The sequence below is a fragment of the Heterodontus francisci genome, chromosome 26, assembly GCF_036365525.1.
Source record: "Heterodontus francisci isolate sHetFra1 chromosome 26, sHetFra1.hap1, whole genome shotgun sequence".
Classification (NCBI taxonomy): Eukaryota; Metazoa; Chordata; class Chondrichthyes; order Heterodontiformes; family Heterodontidae; genus Heterodontus; species Heterodontus francisci.
In genome coordinates, this window is record NC_090396.1 from 47,227,747 (window position 1) to 47,244,106 (window position 16,360).

Consider the following 16,360-nt stretch of genomic DNA (forward strand, 5'->3'; position numbering starts at 1 on the left):
GTTAATAAGTTACCAGGACTGGATCCGATGCATTAATGATACTGAGGGAAGTAAGGGTGGAAGTTGTGGAGGCACTGGCCATAATCTTCCAATCCTCCTTAGATACAGGATGGTGCCAGAGCACTGGAGAATTGCAAAATTTATACCCTTGTTCAAAAAAGGGTGCAAGGATAAGCCCAGTCAGTTTAACTTTGGTGGGAAAGCTTTTAGAAATAATAATCTGGGACAAAATTAATAATCACTTGGACAAATGTGGATTAATTAAGGAAAGCCAGCATGGATTTGTTAAGGGTAAATCATCTTTAACTAATTTGATTGAGTTTATTGATGAGGGTAATGCAGTTGATGTGGTATACATGGACTTCCAAAAGGCGTTTGATAAAGTGCCACATAATAGGCTTGTCAGCAAAGTTGAAGCCCATGGAATAAAAGGGACAGTGGCAGCATGGATATGAAGTTGGCTGAGTGACAGGAAACAGAGAGTGGAGGTGAATGGTTGTTTTTCAGACTGGAGGACGGTATATAGTGGGGTTCCCCAGGGGTTAATATGAGGACCACCACTTTTCTTGATCTATATTAATGCCCTGCACATCCAAGTTTAGGTCACGATTTCAAAATTTGCAGGTGACACAAAACTTGGAAGTATTGTGAACTGTGAGGAGAATAGTGGTAGACTTTAAGAGGACATAGACAGGCTGGTGGAATGGATGGACACGTGGCAGATGAAATTTAATGGAGGGCAGTGTGAAGTGATACATTTTGACAGGAAAAACGAGGAAAGGCAATATAAAATAAAGGATATATTTTTAAAAGGGGTGCAAAAGCAGAAGAACATGTGCACAGATCATTGAAGGTGGCAAGACAGTTTAAAAGCATTTAATAAGGCATATGGGATCCTGGGCTTTATAAATAGGGGCATAAGAGTACAAAAGCAAGGAAGTATGGTGAACCTTTGTAAAACACTGGTTTGGCCTCAACAGGAGTATTGTGTCAAATTCTGGGCACTGCACTTTAGGAAGGATATGAAAGCATTAGAATCACAGAATCATAGAAAGTTTAAGGCACAGAAAGAGGCCACTTGGCCCATCATGTCTGCGCCAGCTGAGAAATGAGCCACCAGTCTAATTCCACATTCATTAGAGAGTGTAGAAAAGATTTACAAGAATTGTTCCAGAGATCAGGGACTTAATTTATGAGGATAGATTGGAGTAGCTGGGTTGTTCTCCTTAGAGAAGAGAAAGTTGAGTGGAGATTTGATAGAGGTATTCAAAATCATGAGGGATCAGGACAAAATAGCTAGAGAGAAACTGTTCCCATTATGGAAAGGTCAAGAACTGGAGGACACAAATTTAAAGTGATTAGAAGAAAAACCAGAGGCAACATGAGCGGTTAGGATCTGGAATGCACAGCCTGATAGTGTGGTGGAGGCAGATTCAATCATGCTTTCAAAGGGGAATTGGATAATTATCTGAAGAGAAAACATTTGCAGGGCTATGGGAAAAAGGCAGGGGAGCAGGACTAGCTGAGTTGCTCTCTGAGAGCTGGCAGGGACATGATGGGCTAAATAGCCACCTTCTATATTATGATTCTGAGGTGGCGCAAATGTTGTTTGACACAGCTACCTCCATCTACCAGAGGCTGAACACCAACTCTTTTACCCCTCCTCCTACCTCCCCCTATACCATGACCCCACAGCCTCCAAACTCATAGTCCACCATCCCCACACATCCCACTTTATCTCAAGATCCACAAACAATACTGCCCTGGTAGACCTATTGTTTCAGCCTGTTCTTGTCCATGGAACTGATATCTTTCTATCTCAACTCTTTTTTTTTAATCTCCTCTTGCCCAGTCTCTTCCTGTCTACATCCATGACTTTGACGTCTTCTGCCATTTTAACAGTTTCCAGTCTCCTGGTTCAGACCATCTTCTTTTCATCATGGATGTCCAATACCTCTCTATCTGTGTCCCTACCAGGATGCCCTGAGAACTGTCTGCTTCTTCCTTGATTGGAGGCTCAACCTTTCCCCAACCACCACCACCCCGCTCTGCCGTTGCTGAGCTTGTTCTCGCATTGAACAACTTCACCTTTGACTTCACTCACTTCTTCCAAATAAAAGGGACCTCTGAGTACTTGCCCTGCCTGCCTTGTCATGGGACATGTGGAACATACTTAGTTTCAGTCCTGCTCAGGGGGACCCTCTTCCTCACCTCTTTTTCTGGTACTTTAATGACTATTGATGCCATTTCCTGCTCTTGCCCCAAACTGGAAAATTTCATCAACTTTGCTTCCAATTTCCACACTTCCCTCGCATTCATATGATCCATTTCTGACTCTTCCCTTCCTCAACTTCTCTCTCTCCAAATCTGGGCATAGGTTATTGGCCAGTATCCACCATAAGCTTTATTACGGACAGGTGGGAACTGATGTGGGTGGCTTCCACTTTTCACTTCCTAACTGACCGCAGATAGTATTTTGTTAAAAATGGTTTGTTAGTCCCTGAGTGTTTTAGGTCAAATAAACAGACAAATGACAGATTTTCTCGTAGGTTTTTTAAAAAAGAAAGCTAACTTTACTTTTTAAACAATTCCTAGAAGGTCACATCCTCACCCACGTATGCATTCACACACACATGCACCCACGAGAATTGATAGAGAGAAAAGGGTAGGATGCAATTAAAATGCAAATTACTGTGTAAGAGTCCATTGCTTAAAAAACCTTCAGAGTTCTTTACGAGAGGAAATTTTATAATGCTGTTGCAGCCCTGAATGTTCCTTATCTTGGAGTTACTGAAGTGTTGTAGTCTTCTGTGGTTAAACTCAGCCCAAAGTTGGTGGTGTACATCTGGTTTACTTTCACAGATGGAGAGTCTCAAAGTCACCTCACAGTTTCTCTGCTGCAGTGGTCGTTCAAGTTGTTATACAACAGTGTTCTTCTGCTTAGCTAGACTGTATTTCACAGCCTCTGGCTAGAACTGGCTTTCTGTGGTTTTTGGTTGATTTCCCCTCTCTCTCTCTCCAGAAAGCTACCTTTTAAGGTAAAAACTCCACATTTGAGTCTCTGTCAGGTGACAAAGGGCCCTCTCCCCTGGTATGGCCATGCAATTGTTGTCGTATGGATGGGGACCATTCTGTTACAATCTTGCTACTTCACATCTATTCATCTTGGTCTGGGCTGTGGAGCCAGTCTGTCTGCAGAACCTTTTAGTCCCATTCCTGTAGGTAGGAGTCAGTAACATAAAATGGGCTTCTTTCCATTACAATGTATTTTCCCCAAAGTTAATTCAGACACAGTTGATGAGTTTCGTCTTTGCAGACAGGCTTGTTTATTGACTGTACAGGAGGGGGTCACCTGACTTCTCCATCTTGTCTGTAGCCTACATTTTCTTGTAGCTCAGTTCAAACAGTTGACTTTTGTTTCATAATTCCTCCAGTTCATTTTATTTTTCATCACTGCTCCTTCTGTGAGTGTAACAGCCTGTTAACTCCCACAGCTACCTTGATTACATTTCCTCCCACCCCAATTCCTATAAGGACTCGATGCCACTTTCCATATCAGTGCTTCTGATACGTCTGCCTTTTTTCCTCAACCACTCCCCACCGTGGTTTACAGGGCCCTCAACTGTGTCCGTTCCATTTCCTGCATGACGACTACTCACCCCTTCTCCTCCTTCCCAGAATGATGATAAGGTTTCCCTTGTCCTCACTTTGCACCCCACCAGGCTCCAAATTCAACAAATTATCCTCTGACATTTCACCATCCTCTGCCACCACCAGATACATTTTTCTCCATATCTCTGTGTTCTGAAGGGACTTTTCCCTCCTTGACACCCGGGTCCACTCCTCAACCACCTTCACACATGCCTTCCCCTTCATATGGCACCTTTCCATTGTTTTTCTAAGTGCATCTAAATGCTACCCAAGAGGCATTTATTTGGTTCATTTTTCCTCATTCCAGTAGGTTGTACTGTCAATTGTGAAAATTGCGAGACACTCTCCTTCATGTGATTTATTTTCACCCCTCTCCCAAGTATATAAGTTGTTTGCTGAGTTACAGTTCTATAAATATATTCTACCCTTTGGTACTTGTCTAGAAGTGGCCATTATTGATACATAAACATACATGGTTAGTGTTGGGTTGGTATTTGACTTTGCGAGTCATTATAGTCAGGCTTGTTCATGTCATTGCCTGAGGTCCATTCTCATGCACTTCCAGCAGGGTTTGCTGGTTAGCAGTCATGAGTGGGAACTCCTGATTTTTCATCGGTTTAACTCATGATCATGCTCACCAATTGTAAAGCCTCTGCCACCATTCTGGCTGACCAGAGTTAATTCAGCACAGACGGGGATCAAGTCTGGTTCCTTTCCAATCCATATGGCTCAACTACTTGCTGGATAAATTCACGGATCCATCAAAGAAGCCATTAAGATGTTTTCAGCTAAGAACCTTAGCTGCTTGTTGTTCCATTCTGCATTGGATAAAACCATTAATTACTTAATTGATTGTTTTCCTCTGTTGACAGTTCGACAGCATTACTGTTCCCACATGGTTAATAGTTTATTTTAGTGGTTGTTCCACCATGTTTTTGGTGATCTATTTAGGTTTGTGTGACAAGAATTTTTCCCAAAAGCAAATTTTTCCCAAATGCTGTGCAATGGTTCATTTGGTTGAAATGTTTTTTTTTAATTTAAGAGTTTTGTGAGAACATAGTCGCAGCACCAAAACTCTGTGTTAACATAATACTGGTCTCTAGACAAAGAAAAGAATCAAAAAGTCTGTCCTTCCAGGTGGCTCCATCATATTTATCTAACATGGCACTTACTCATTTAAGACCCTAAAAGTGCCACATGCAGACTGCAGCAGCATATTTTTTTTTTATTCTTTCATGGGATGTGGGTATCGCTGGCAAGGCCAGCATTTGTTGCCCATCCCTAATTGCCCTTGACTACTGAATGGCTTACTAGGCCATTTCAGAGGGCAGTTAAGAGTCAACCACATTGCTGTGGGTCTGGAGTCACACATAGGCCAGACCAAGTAAGGATAGCAGATTTCCTTCCCTAAAGTACATTAGTGAACCGGATGGGTTTTTATGACAATCGATGATGGTGCCATGGCACAGTTACTGAGACGAACTTTCAATTCCAGATTTTTTTTTTCGTTTATTGAATTTTTATTAATTAGTGCTTTTAAATTCTGCCAGCTGCTGTGCCTGGGCCTCTCCATTACTAGTCTAGTGACACTACCACTATGCCACCATCTCCATATGCGATTGAAAAGCTGTGAGTGGTGACGGAGAGAGGGGAATCATCACATCCATTTAGTCCATGGAATCTTTTGAGGATACTCTTTAAATTTTGAGTGAGGAACCAAAAAAAAATTGGAATCATTTGGAAGACCGAGTACTGGGAAGCATATTTCAGTAAGTGACCAATTTTGCTCAGGAAGCTTTGATGGGTTAGTAAAAGGAGTTTTACTCTGTTAGCCCAAAGTGTCAATCAGAATCCTGGAACTATGCCAGCTGAATAAACTTGACAAAAAGAACTGCAAATTGCTCTTTGTTTCAAATAATCTAGGCAGTCTTTGCAGAAGAGAGCCAGCTGCTTTCAAGCACATTTGTTTTTGCTTACTTTCAGACAGCCTTCGGACGACAGGATCAAAAGCTCCTGGGGTTCTAATTTCAGGGAAAGATCTACAATTAAGGCTTCCCTTTGGCCCCACATCTGTCCTTAAAGTTTTCGCAAAATGCATGTTGTTGTTGCAGGCCATTTACAGCTGCAATGCTACACATAGATTTGAAAGAGCAGTTTGCCAGAAGGCTGCTCAGGGAGCAAAACATATTTTCTGTAGCTTTCAGGATCTTGGTTTGCTCATGAATGTTTTGGTCTGATGGTAGCCATTTCAGTTATACCAGATACAATATTTTTTGAGACTTCTGCTGCTTAATTTCTTCTAGTTGCTTTCAAATGAATCACTCCAAATCTTTATTCCCACATTGAGAAGTATTGCTTGAGCTGTGGTTCAGGAGATGTAATGGCCCCAGGAACAATGATCAAGTTGAAGCTTGTACTTCCTTCTTTGATATCAAATGCATCTCTGACAGATTGAGGGAGAGGGGATCACATCCCATGTGCAAGTAACTGGACTCCGTGGACAGGGTTTCCATTCCAGGGTCGGGACCCCAACATTACAGTCACTTCTGGATCCCGATGTCAGCAATGCGCATACATTGCGATTTTGTATTGAAAATAAGATAATTGGCCTGGAGTCACATTCACTGCCCAATTAGCGGCAGCGGACATAGGAAGGATGCGGGACTTAGGCAGCAGTGGGCCCAATTTAAAGGGGCAGGCAGCAGCCTTTGCTGAGGTTTTCTAAAGAAGACGGAGGAAGGTGCAGAGCAAAGGGCAGTGAGAAAGAATCTCCCCCGTGCCAGGGTAGCCACCCGTTTTTCAGTCGCCTCACTGGAGGTGCTGCTGGAGGCGGTGTCTGAGAAGAAACATCCTGTTCCCTGCCAGTGGCAACAGAAAAGCCTGCAAGGCTTACCAAGAGAGCATAACTGGAGGTAGCACATGAGGTCAGCAACAAAGGAGTAGTCTGGAGGAACTGGGTGCAGTGCCGGAAAGTTTCAATGACCGTCTCGTGTCCGGAAAGCTGTGTCCAAAGGTAGACCCAGATGGTATGCCTCCTGGTCACCAGAGTACAAAAGAGAATGGCATCCTGAGAGTCCATAGAGTTCTCCTGACCATGGGGGCGACGAATGCTCAGCAGCCCTGATGACCCATAAGCATAGGTCAGAGCCCTGGTCCTGCTGGATAGGAGGCTGGGATATAGACTGCAGCAGCATATGCAATTGTAAAGCTGCGAGTGGTGAGGGAGAGAGGCATTGTCCTAACTGTACTTTTAATCACCTTGCAGGCCAAATAGGAGTTGAATGCCAGGGAGAACGAGGGGGCACTCCTGGATGACGGTGTGCTGCAGATAACATCACTGACGCACTTTGAGAAGCTGGCCCTTGACCTAACCAAAATGTCAAGCCACAAGGACGCTGGGGACAGAGGAACTGGGGTCTGCTGTAGACAGGGTGAAAACATCTCAACATCTCCATGGTTAGGGATGCACAGCAATACTCCACGTTTAACAATCTGACAATGCCTAAACAGCTGTTTAATTATTTTAGCAACGTAAGCATCTGTTGACTGCCCCGATCTCTCATAACAACCTTCTCTGATGTCTCCTACAGGGCCAGCCGCAGAGGGTGAGGAGACCAGATAAGGACAGAAGTTCCTGAGCAGTTAGAGGAGAACGACGCCTCAGAGCCTACACCATCACATCTTACCTGTGCACCTTCCACCAACTCACATACTCACACCTCGAACGTTATTCGAGGGGGTGGCACATGGTGAAACACACCACACATGAGCTGGAGGATTCAGGGGAGGCAGAGTCGCTGTGGGCAATCCCCCTCAGAGAATGGAGGGCAGGCGCTGGTGGAAATGCAGAGCTTAGGGAGTCATGAAACAGTTGGCTCAACCTGGATAACCAGTGTGAGATGTGTGCCCACATGTTGGAGTTGTCTGAGGCACTGTGGAGTCATGGGATGAGAATGGAAGAGTCCATTCATCTCGTGCTCCACAATGTCTCAGTGCTTTGGGTGCATGAGCTCCTCTGTTGAGAGAGTAGCCAACCTTGTGGAGAGCAATATGCAACGTCACTCAGACTGGATGCAGGAACAGCATGCTGACATGATTAGTCAGTGGCGCAAATGGCACAACGAAGCATGGAGTGGATGCCAGCTGTGTCCCAGCTGGTGATCCCCTCCGCCGATCAAGGGCATCACAAAAGGCCTGAGCAGGCGGCAGATGGTGATGAGGGGATCACCCCTCATGGGTCTCCGTCAACATCAGCCTCCCCCATGGCCCCTCCAACAGATGAAGCATCTTTCAAGTCACACCCTGTGACAGAGGCTTCCCCCACCACCCCCCCCCCCCCCACCCCGGCACCTCCACGCCAAGAGTGACTGCCACAGGCATCTCGGCCCAGACAGCACTAGAGAACAATCTGCCTCCACCTCATCCTGAGCCACGGAAGGAACGCGATCAATAATGTCACTTTGTGGGCCACTTGGGTGTTTCTGACATAAATAACAGTGAAATATTAAGTGATAAATCACTGGGAAGGTTGACGCACCACAGCTGATGTGTATGTTTCCATTTCATGCTGGCGAGATGCAGGAGAATGGGAAGTGAGGGTTGGCAGAGCGACGGAGTGTGTCGGTGAAGATTGTGTAAAGTAGAGAGTCTGGAGCTTTTCTGCTCCTCTGTTCTTTTTCCTTCACTCCCATTGCCTCTGCTCCAGCAGATGCTGCTCCTCATTGCTGGTCGGAACAAGCTCAGAGAAGATCCGATTTCCTCTAATGCTCTTCCTTTGTTGGCAATGGAATGTGCAGTCTCCCTGAATACCCCCCCCCCCCCCACCCCCCAACACTGTCATGAGCCAATGAAACCCGTTAGCAGAAGGACCCGGACCCCCAAAACGTCCTTGTCAAGAGTGCAGAGATGTGAAAGATAATTCTTCTCATTGAGCACAACTAGTTGCCTGTGAATGAGGTCCTTGTCTTTTCATTGCTGCCTCTTGCTTCTGTCCCGCCATTCCCCATTGTGTCACTGCCTCCTCCTCCCCCTCCTCCCTGTCGTGGTTCTGACAGTGCGTTGAAATGGCACCTTAGAAAGAAATGACAAAACTGGCCCTTTAACGAGCTGACAAAAAGCTCATTAATGGGCTTAAGTGGCCATCTGCATAGAACGGGCAGATTGCCACTTCCCACTCTCAATGCTACCTTTTGAACTCAGAGCATGCCGGTTCCATGTCGGAAAATCTGCACACCGAGCCGAGGGACAGGTTTAAGTGATTGCCCACCCCTTTCCTGCCCTCACAAATGAATAACAATCCCACCCCATGAGTCTACATGGTATAAACTGGCTCAAACATTGAATTCTAAGTTTAACCCGTATACACTTTTAGTCTCTAATTCAAAGCTAAGCCGTGCATTTCTGGATGCACAACCCTGTGGTAATCCTTTCCATAAACAAATGAGGATGAATTCACCTTCAAAACCTAACAGCAATTTTCGCCTGAATGATGGAGTGGGCTTGACACCAATGGCGAATATCCTTTTCCTTGAGAGTTACTGTGTACTTTAAAAACAATTCAGAGGAAGAATGTGACGAAAATTGACAGTGCTCGCTGTAATGGTTCAAATCATGGTATTGCAATGTTCTTCAATTGTTTTATCCCACCTCTTAGTGCAGACCGTTACCTTTTGATTGTCAAATCAAATTCGTCAGATCCAGCAGGCTTTTGTTAGTTTTTTATATTGAGCAACAGCAAACTCCTGCTTTGATGGCCCCTTTAGTCAAATAACATTCCTACACTTTCTGTCCAATCTTGTACATGAAGAATGGCCACTTAGGTCAGGTACCTGCAGACTGTTCCACTTGTGAGATAGTACTCCAGTGTTATTTACAATATTAAGTTCTGGGGTGTTGGAGGAAGAGCAGGAGTTCTATAGAGAAAAGAAGCTAAGGGTTATAAATATTGAAATTCTTAGATGAACATATGTTTGCCGTGCAGCAAATGTATACACATGGTGTATCCAGGACTTTATGTATGTATTAATCTTGTTCCTAGAAATCCAAACTTTTGCAGACAGCAACAGTATTTCAATGTTGCTGCTCTTCTGTTGCATGTTCACCTGCCTTTTTTGAAATGATGTCAAAGATGCTCTCCCCAATGGCTCAGAATGTTAATGCAACATAGGGATTTTTTTTATATTTGATTGTGGGATGTGGCCATCACTGGCTAGGCCAGCATTTATTGCCCATCCCTAATTGCCCTTGAATTGAGTGACTTGCTAGGCCATTACAGAGGGCATTTAAGAGTCAACCACATTGCCGTAGGTCTGGAGTCGCATGTAGACCAGACCAGCTGAATTTAGGGCGGCCATTTGGAGCGGGAATTGAGGCGTGGGAGGACAGAGAATAGTGTCAAGACAAGTTAACCCAGAAATCAGACGTTGTGACATCGGTTTTGGATTTAGTCAGCAGCGGCAAAACGCCAAGGTGGCCTCGCAACTCTGACATGACAGGAGTTTAATTTAAATTATAGAACAGTTAGTATAAATACATTAGCATGTATTTCTGAGTGATTCAATGGGGGGGCTTGGAATTAAGTGGACGGCAGGCGGCCCTCATGTGCTTTTGTATCCCCGGCCATTGAAAGCTGGTGGCACTGAGGCCCTGATGGGTAGGCAGCCATGAACAGCACTGGATAGAGGAAGAGAGGAGAGCGAAGGCCATTATCGGCCTACAGTGCTGTGTGCTTTGCATGGGTGGGCTTGGTTTCAGGTGGCAGTACTGGGCAGGCTTTGTCTCGGGTGGTCTGCAATAGTGAGCTAGGTCTAGAGTGGTCTGCAAGGGGGGCTTGGTTTTGGGTGGCTGTATTGGATGTCCAAACTGCTGGATGAGAGGCTTGGGTGCCCATACTGCTGGGTCTGAGCGTCGGCTATCAGCAATGGTGGGCATTGAGTGCCATTAAAGAAAAATAGCAAAGGGAAAGTTGCCAAGGCAGTGTTGTCTCTGCAAGGCTAGCACTCTGGAGGCCTACTGATCACCTGGCATGGGTCTCATACACTCTCTTTTTGGACGCCCGTGGCATGATGCAGTACCTCCAATGGAGAGAGGGCTAGGAAGCAACTGCAACTGCCTGTGAAGCTCCACAATGAGAGCAATAGCAACTGGCCATGCCAAGAAAGGCCCACCTGCACCAGAGAGTATACCAGACCCGAGTCAGCTCCTTCCATATGTTTGAGCAACATTGTCAGCGAAGACTATGGCTCTCCAAGGAAGCCGACACCGACATATGTGCCCTGTTGCAGGATGAGTTAGGACTTAAGCGATTCGCTGGTCACCCTATGCCCATGACCTTGAAAATCACCGTGGTGCTTAGTTTTGCACGTCTGGATCATTCCAAGGATCCACCGGGGACATATGTGACATCTCCCAAGCAGCTTCCACCGCTGCATCAAGGAGGTGACCAATGCCCTGTTCAAGAGGGCCGGCAACTATGTGCACTACCGGATCCACCCTAACAGGCCGAGAGGTCCATCGGATTCGGTGCCATCGCTGGATTTTCCTGGGTGCAAGGTGTGATAGACTGCACCCATATGGCCATCAAGCCTCCAACGGACCTGCCAGCTGCCTTCATCAAAAGGAAGGGCTTCCATTCCATTAATGTTCCACTTGCCTGCGACCACCAAAAGCATTTCCTGCAGGTGTGTGGCCTCTTCCCGGGAAGCAGCCATGATGCCTGCATACTTTGACTGTCCCAGATGCCACAGCTTTTCAGGCACTCCTTGCTCGCCTTCAGGGATGGTTTCTTGGGGACGGGGGCTTCCCATGGAAGACATGACTACTAACGCCTGTGAGGAGCCCTCACAATGCAGAAGAGGAGGTACAACTCTTGTCATGGCTCCACCCAAGTGACCATCGAGCAGGCCATTGGGTTGCTGAAAATGAAATTCCATTGCCTGGATCGATCTGGAGCCCTGCAGTATACCCTAGCGAAGGTCTCGGGTTGTGTGCATCGTGGTGGTCTGCTATGCTCTGCACAATCTAGCCCTGCAAGGGGGTGGGGGGGGAGGTCTTGCATGACAAGGGCTTGATTGAACACCACTCCTCCATCAATGTGGAGGAGGGTAATGAGCAGACAGCACTGGATGTTGAAGCCCTTGCAGCGGCAGCCAGGCACATTGAGCGACGGACCAAGGAGGCAAGAGGCAATCTCGTGCTTAGCCGCTTCCAACATCCGTGAGGGCTGTGCCTACATTGGCATCCACTAAGGGGGAAGGCTGAAGTCATCAGCTCACAATTATGGCATGATAGAATAATCATTTTCCACAATGAAAGTTAATTTCAAAAACAAAAGAACTCTATATGAGAAATCAAAGGTCAAACACCCGTGAAACCGCAAGTGTGGTGGTTTTCTTTATGCGTTTACATGTGCTTCTATGAGGTGTGACCCCTTGTGCTAGCAGCTGGGCTGGAGATAGACTGCTAATCATGCTGCCCCTTGGCCTGTGATTACTTCAGCAGCTGTCCTCTGACTGCCTGAGGCCTGGAGGGCCCTGACTTCCTGAGGGTTTCCTGCACAGGTGCAGGACTCTTCTCCGGCATCGCGGAGGAGTAGAGGAGCCGCTGTGCACGCTCAGAGCGCCCTGAGGGGAGCCCCCAGATGTGGAGGTCAGCCTTTCCTCCTCCCTTTCAAGGCTTGCTTGAACCTCCCTGCTGACCAGAGAAGGACGAGGAGCTGATAAAGACTCCAGAGATCTCATCCTTCTCTTGCCTTGCCACTGCTGCTTGCTCATGGCCAAGGTAATGGATCCGGCTCTCCATGAGGTCACCAACCTCTTGATGGAGGAAGCTGTGCGCTCACGTGCCTGAGATATGACAGCACATGGCATGGATGGACTTCTCCATCATCCACTCATAGCTGCACTTGCCTCTGGCAGCGCCACCAGATGTTGCCTTAACCCTCTCTGCAACTCCAGCATGCCCTGTGCTGTCGACACCAGAGGCTTGTCATGAGCCTGGGGCTCAGTGTGGGCCTGGCTACCCACAGCCCTCCAATTGTCAGAGGCCTCAGCTGTCTCAGCTGGGCAGAAACCCACCTTGGTGAAAGTATCTGCGCTGTTGGAGGGTGCAGGAGCGTCATGGGGTGGTGCTTCCTCTGACTCCGGATCCTCCTCAGAGGTGGGTCTGGCCCCCTTCTACTGGAGTCTCTTGAGGATGCTAACCTGCATGAGAGAACACAAACATGTGTGAGTTAGAATGAGCAAATCTTGTCATGCCAACCTTGCATGATGGAGTTGCAAGACAATACTTACTCTCTTGCTCAGAGACTCTAGTCTTACCATCCGCTATTGAGCATCCACCCTGGGTTCCTACTAGTTCAAGTGCCTCTGCCTCAGCTGTGGAGAGCCACCTGATGTTTGGGATGCCTCCTGCAGTTATGGGCCGTCTTGCCCTGCAATGGAAAGCGGGAGATAGTCATACTTTGCAGAGAGATCAACATGATAATTCTGCTAGTGACAGCCCCTCATCCTCTACTGGCGTATCCTATATAGCTCATCCTCCTGTCAGCTCTCAGGGGTGTTAATGGGGATGTGGTGTGAAAGAAGGTGTTCTGTGGCCAAGATGGAGCCATGCATCTGTCAGGTGATGCTTAACCCCCTTTGCCTGTGCTTTTATGGTGCCTCCCTACTGCACAGCCACATGAAACCTGAAAAAGGAGAAAAATGTGGAGCAGTCACCTTGGCAGAATGAAGGCGGTCATTGACCCTCTTGCAGCACTGTACCTGTGTCCTGGGGGGTGACCCCATGGCTGCTGACCTCCTCTGTGATCTCCATCCAGGCTTGCTTGGTCAGGCAAGAGGACCTCTTGTCATCGCTAGAGATGCCTTTCTATTGCAGTCTGAAGGAGAATCTCAAGGGGAAGCATTGCTGAACCATGGGGCCACCTGGTGTCTTCCCTCATCCATGGTCGCTGCAGGCTCATGTTCAGCTCTTTGCCTATCAGGCAGCAAAAGGGGTCCTGGGCAGCAGAGGTTGCTCAGGAAGGCACTCTTTTCCATCAGGCAGGAGTGAATGCAGGGTTGGCAGGACTTTAAATATGGCGCCAGCACCTGCTGAGGAGTCATTTGATGTCTTATTCGGCGTCTCGCATCCCGCTCCCAATGCATAATTGGCTAGGCTCCATCTCCATTATTATAATTGGCTACCTGATGCATGATTGTGGTGGGCTGGCCATACACGTGATGAGCGGAAACGGTGTGCACTCCTGGGTCAGCCGCTGGGACCCACAATGAGTTCACTAAATTCAGCCCATAGAGTGTGTTCCTGAACCAATTGCAACTCCATTTCTGTGCAGAGGTAGTAGACCTAAGCTGAGGTGGTGTTGGGAACAACACGGTTATTCTGTGTGTTACTGGGCTAGGGAGGGGAAACATCAGATAGTTTTCGCACTCCTGATCACTATCCAGTAACCTCAGTTGGAAAGTTTGGTTATGTGGGTGTCAGATGACGACTGGGTGTGTATCTTGATAAGACTCAATACCAGGCTTACACATGAAGAATGGTCAGTGGTTGTTGGTGCCCATGGAATCCGACCAGTATAAGTCACTGCTTTACTATGAGAAATTGCAGCTAAAACAAACTAGTTCTGATCTATTTATCACTGACTCCGTGAATCAGTAGCCTTTGATACTTCATTTATGGCTTACGGCCAAATCCTTTTGGTTTTTACTTGATTCTGTCAAACGACATTTGGAGCCAAGTAATCCTAAAGAAGAAAATTGTTTTGTGAATTTCTAGAAATTCTTTGAAAAAGCAGTTGATGTCATTTTTGACTTAATCTGTATTAGAGACTTAACAGAGAAGATTTTTTCTTTAAGATGAGTAATTCTATGATTATGTAATTACATAAACTCTACTACCCAATAAAATGTCAATTTCAGTCGGGAGCCGTTGACTGTAACTTGGCAAATTAACTTTGCAAATACAAAAAGGAGTTTTCTGAAACCTCTTTGTTAGCGCTACAATCAACAGAACAGACTGAAACAAATGGAATAATTGTTTAGATCACTAAGTAGGCTGTTGAACAACAGAACTATCCAGTTATTAATAAAAAAATGGTTGTGTTATCACATATTGACGTAGAATAGAAAAAGTACTCATTAATATTAATGAAGTGAACTTTTTAAATGCAGATAAAATGAAGACAAAACAGTTATCAGAAAATTATCCTCTACTGCTGTAATTGTTTTGAGTTGCTGCTGAATGGACACTAGCATATTTTGCAACAGGCTGCAGAATTTTCTTTTTTTTTGTCCTCTGTTTTTCTAGGTTACATGGGGAGCTTTCAACAGTGAAGATTGGCTGGGATAGTCACATCACGCAGATTTCCAAGGAGACTGTTGCTAAGGACATGCAAATTAAAATGTTGCAGGACCAGGAGTCAAAGCTGAGGACTGAGTTGGCAAGACACAAGGAGGATGTGGAAAAGTAAGCTGCATTGTTGTTCAGCTGAGAAATGGTATGTCGTGCTCTCTAGAAAAGATGCAGATCAATCATACGTTATTTTTAGAATAAGGCTTAGAGTTTCCTAAACACCGTGGGATTGGAATTGTTATTCCATTAAGGACTTTTTAGGATGCAAACTTAAACTCTGATTTTCTTAAGTAGTTGATTGGTGGTCCAGAAGCTCAAACATTAGGAGTATTTAAGAGTCTCAGAATTGCCACTTCAGCTCATTTGACCTTAGCTGTTTTTTTAAAAAAGAGCTCATGATGAAGTTGCAAGATTGAGTGCCTCAGGGTGGGAAAGTATTGCCTCACAAAGTCTGGGAAATCATTTTGCCTTCATTTACACCCTTGCTAGCAGTTACAGAGTGACACTGATAAACTGAGAAAATCTACAACCGAGAACACCTGTCATGAATTGGATGTATATTCTAGAGTGGCTCCACTGGAGAGAACATGAATGTGTAGGAGGAGGGAGACGGCTTGGGTACATTTAAATAGATATATTTTACATAATGTACAATACTTAATACTTTTATAATATTTACTAATCAATCTCCTGTGCGGATGCATATGGGAAGTTAAGATCCGGTATAGTCTTCAGGTAAAGTGGGGTAAGATCACAGAGAACAACTGGATCAAGACATGCCTTCCTCAGTCTCCATTTTAAAGTCTAAAAAGATGGTTAAATATAAAGTGAGAGGAAATCCTATTAAAAATTAGTTAAACTGTCTGTACAGCAATCCAAATAGTGTCCATAATAAAACTGGGGAGCTGGAGGCAATCATGCACTGGGAAGACCCAGACATAGTAGGGATTACTGAGACATGGCTACAGAGAAATCAGGGCTGGGAATTAAACATAGCAGGTTATAAAATATTTAGAAAAGATAGGGGAGATGGAGTAGCTATACTTATTAGAAATAATGTAATGGCAGTAGAAAAAAAGGGACACAGCTATCAGCAAGATAAAAATAGAATCTATATGGATAGAGATAAAAGGTAATAAAGGATCAATCACACTAATAGGTGTAGCTTACAGACTGCCTAACAGTGGGAGTGGAGGAGGAAATATGCAAACAAATTAGGGAATGGAGTAAAAAACAGAATAATAATCATAGGGGATTTCAACTTTCCTGATATTAATTGGACAGAAGAGATATGTAAAGGGGATAGGGGAATGGAGTTCTAAATGTGTGCAGGACTCCTTTCTAACCCAATATATAA

At 45.5% G+C, this 16,360-nt stretch overlaps 1 protein-coding gene across 4 annotated transcripts in view; it reads left to right on the forward strand.

The window, feature by feature from the left end:
* ccdc57 (coiled-coil domain containing 57) overlaps positions 1-16,360 on the forward strand; it is a 199,656-nt gene that overhangs the window by 97,292 nt on the left and 86,004 nt on the right. For all 4 annotated transcript variants that reach the window (XM_068058163.1, XM_068058165.1, XM_068058166.1 and 1 more), the window contains one exon: positions 14,959-15,117. In XM_068058163.1, coding sequence (XP_067914264.1) covers positions 14,959-15,117 — 159 coding nt within the window. The remainder of the gene's footprint in view (positions 1-14,958; positions 15,118-16,360) is intronic.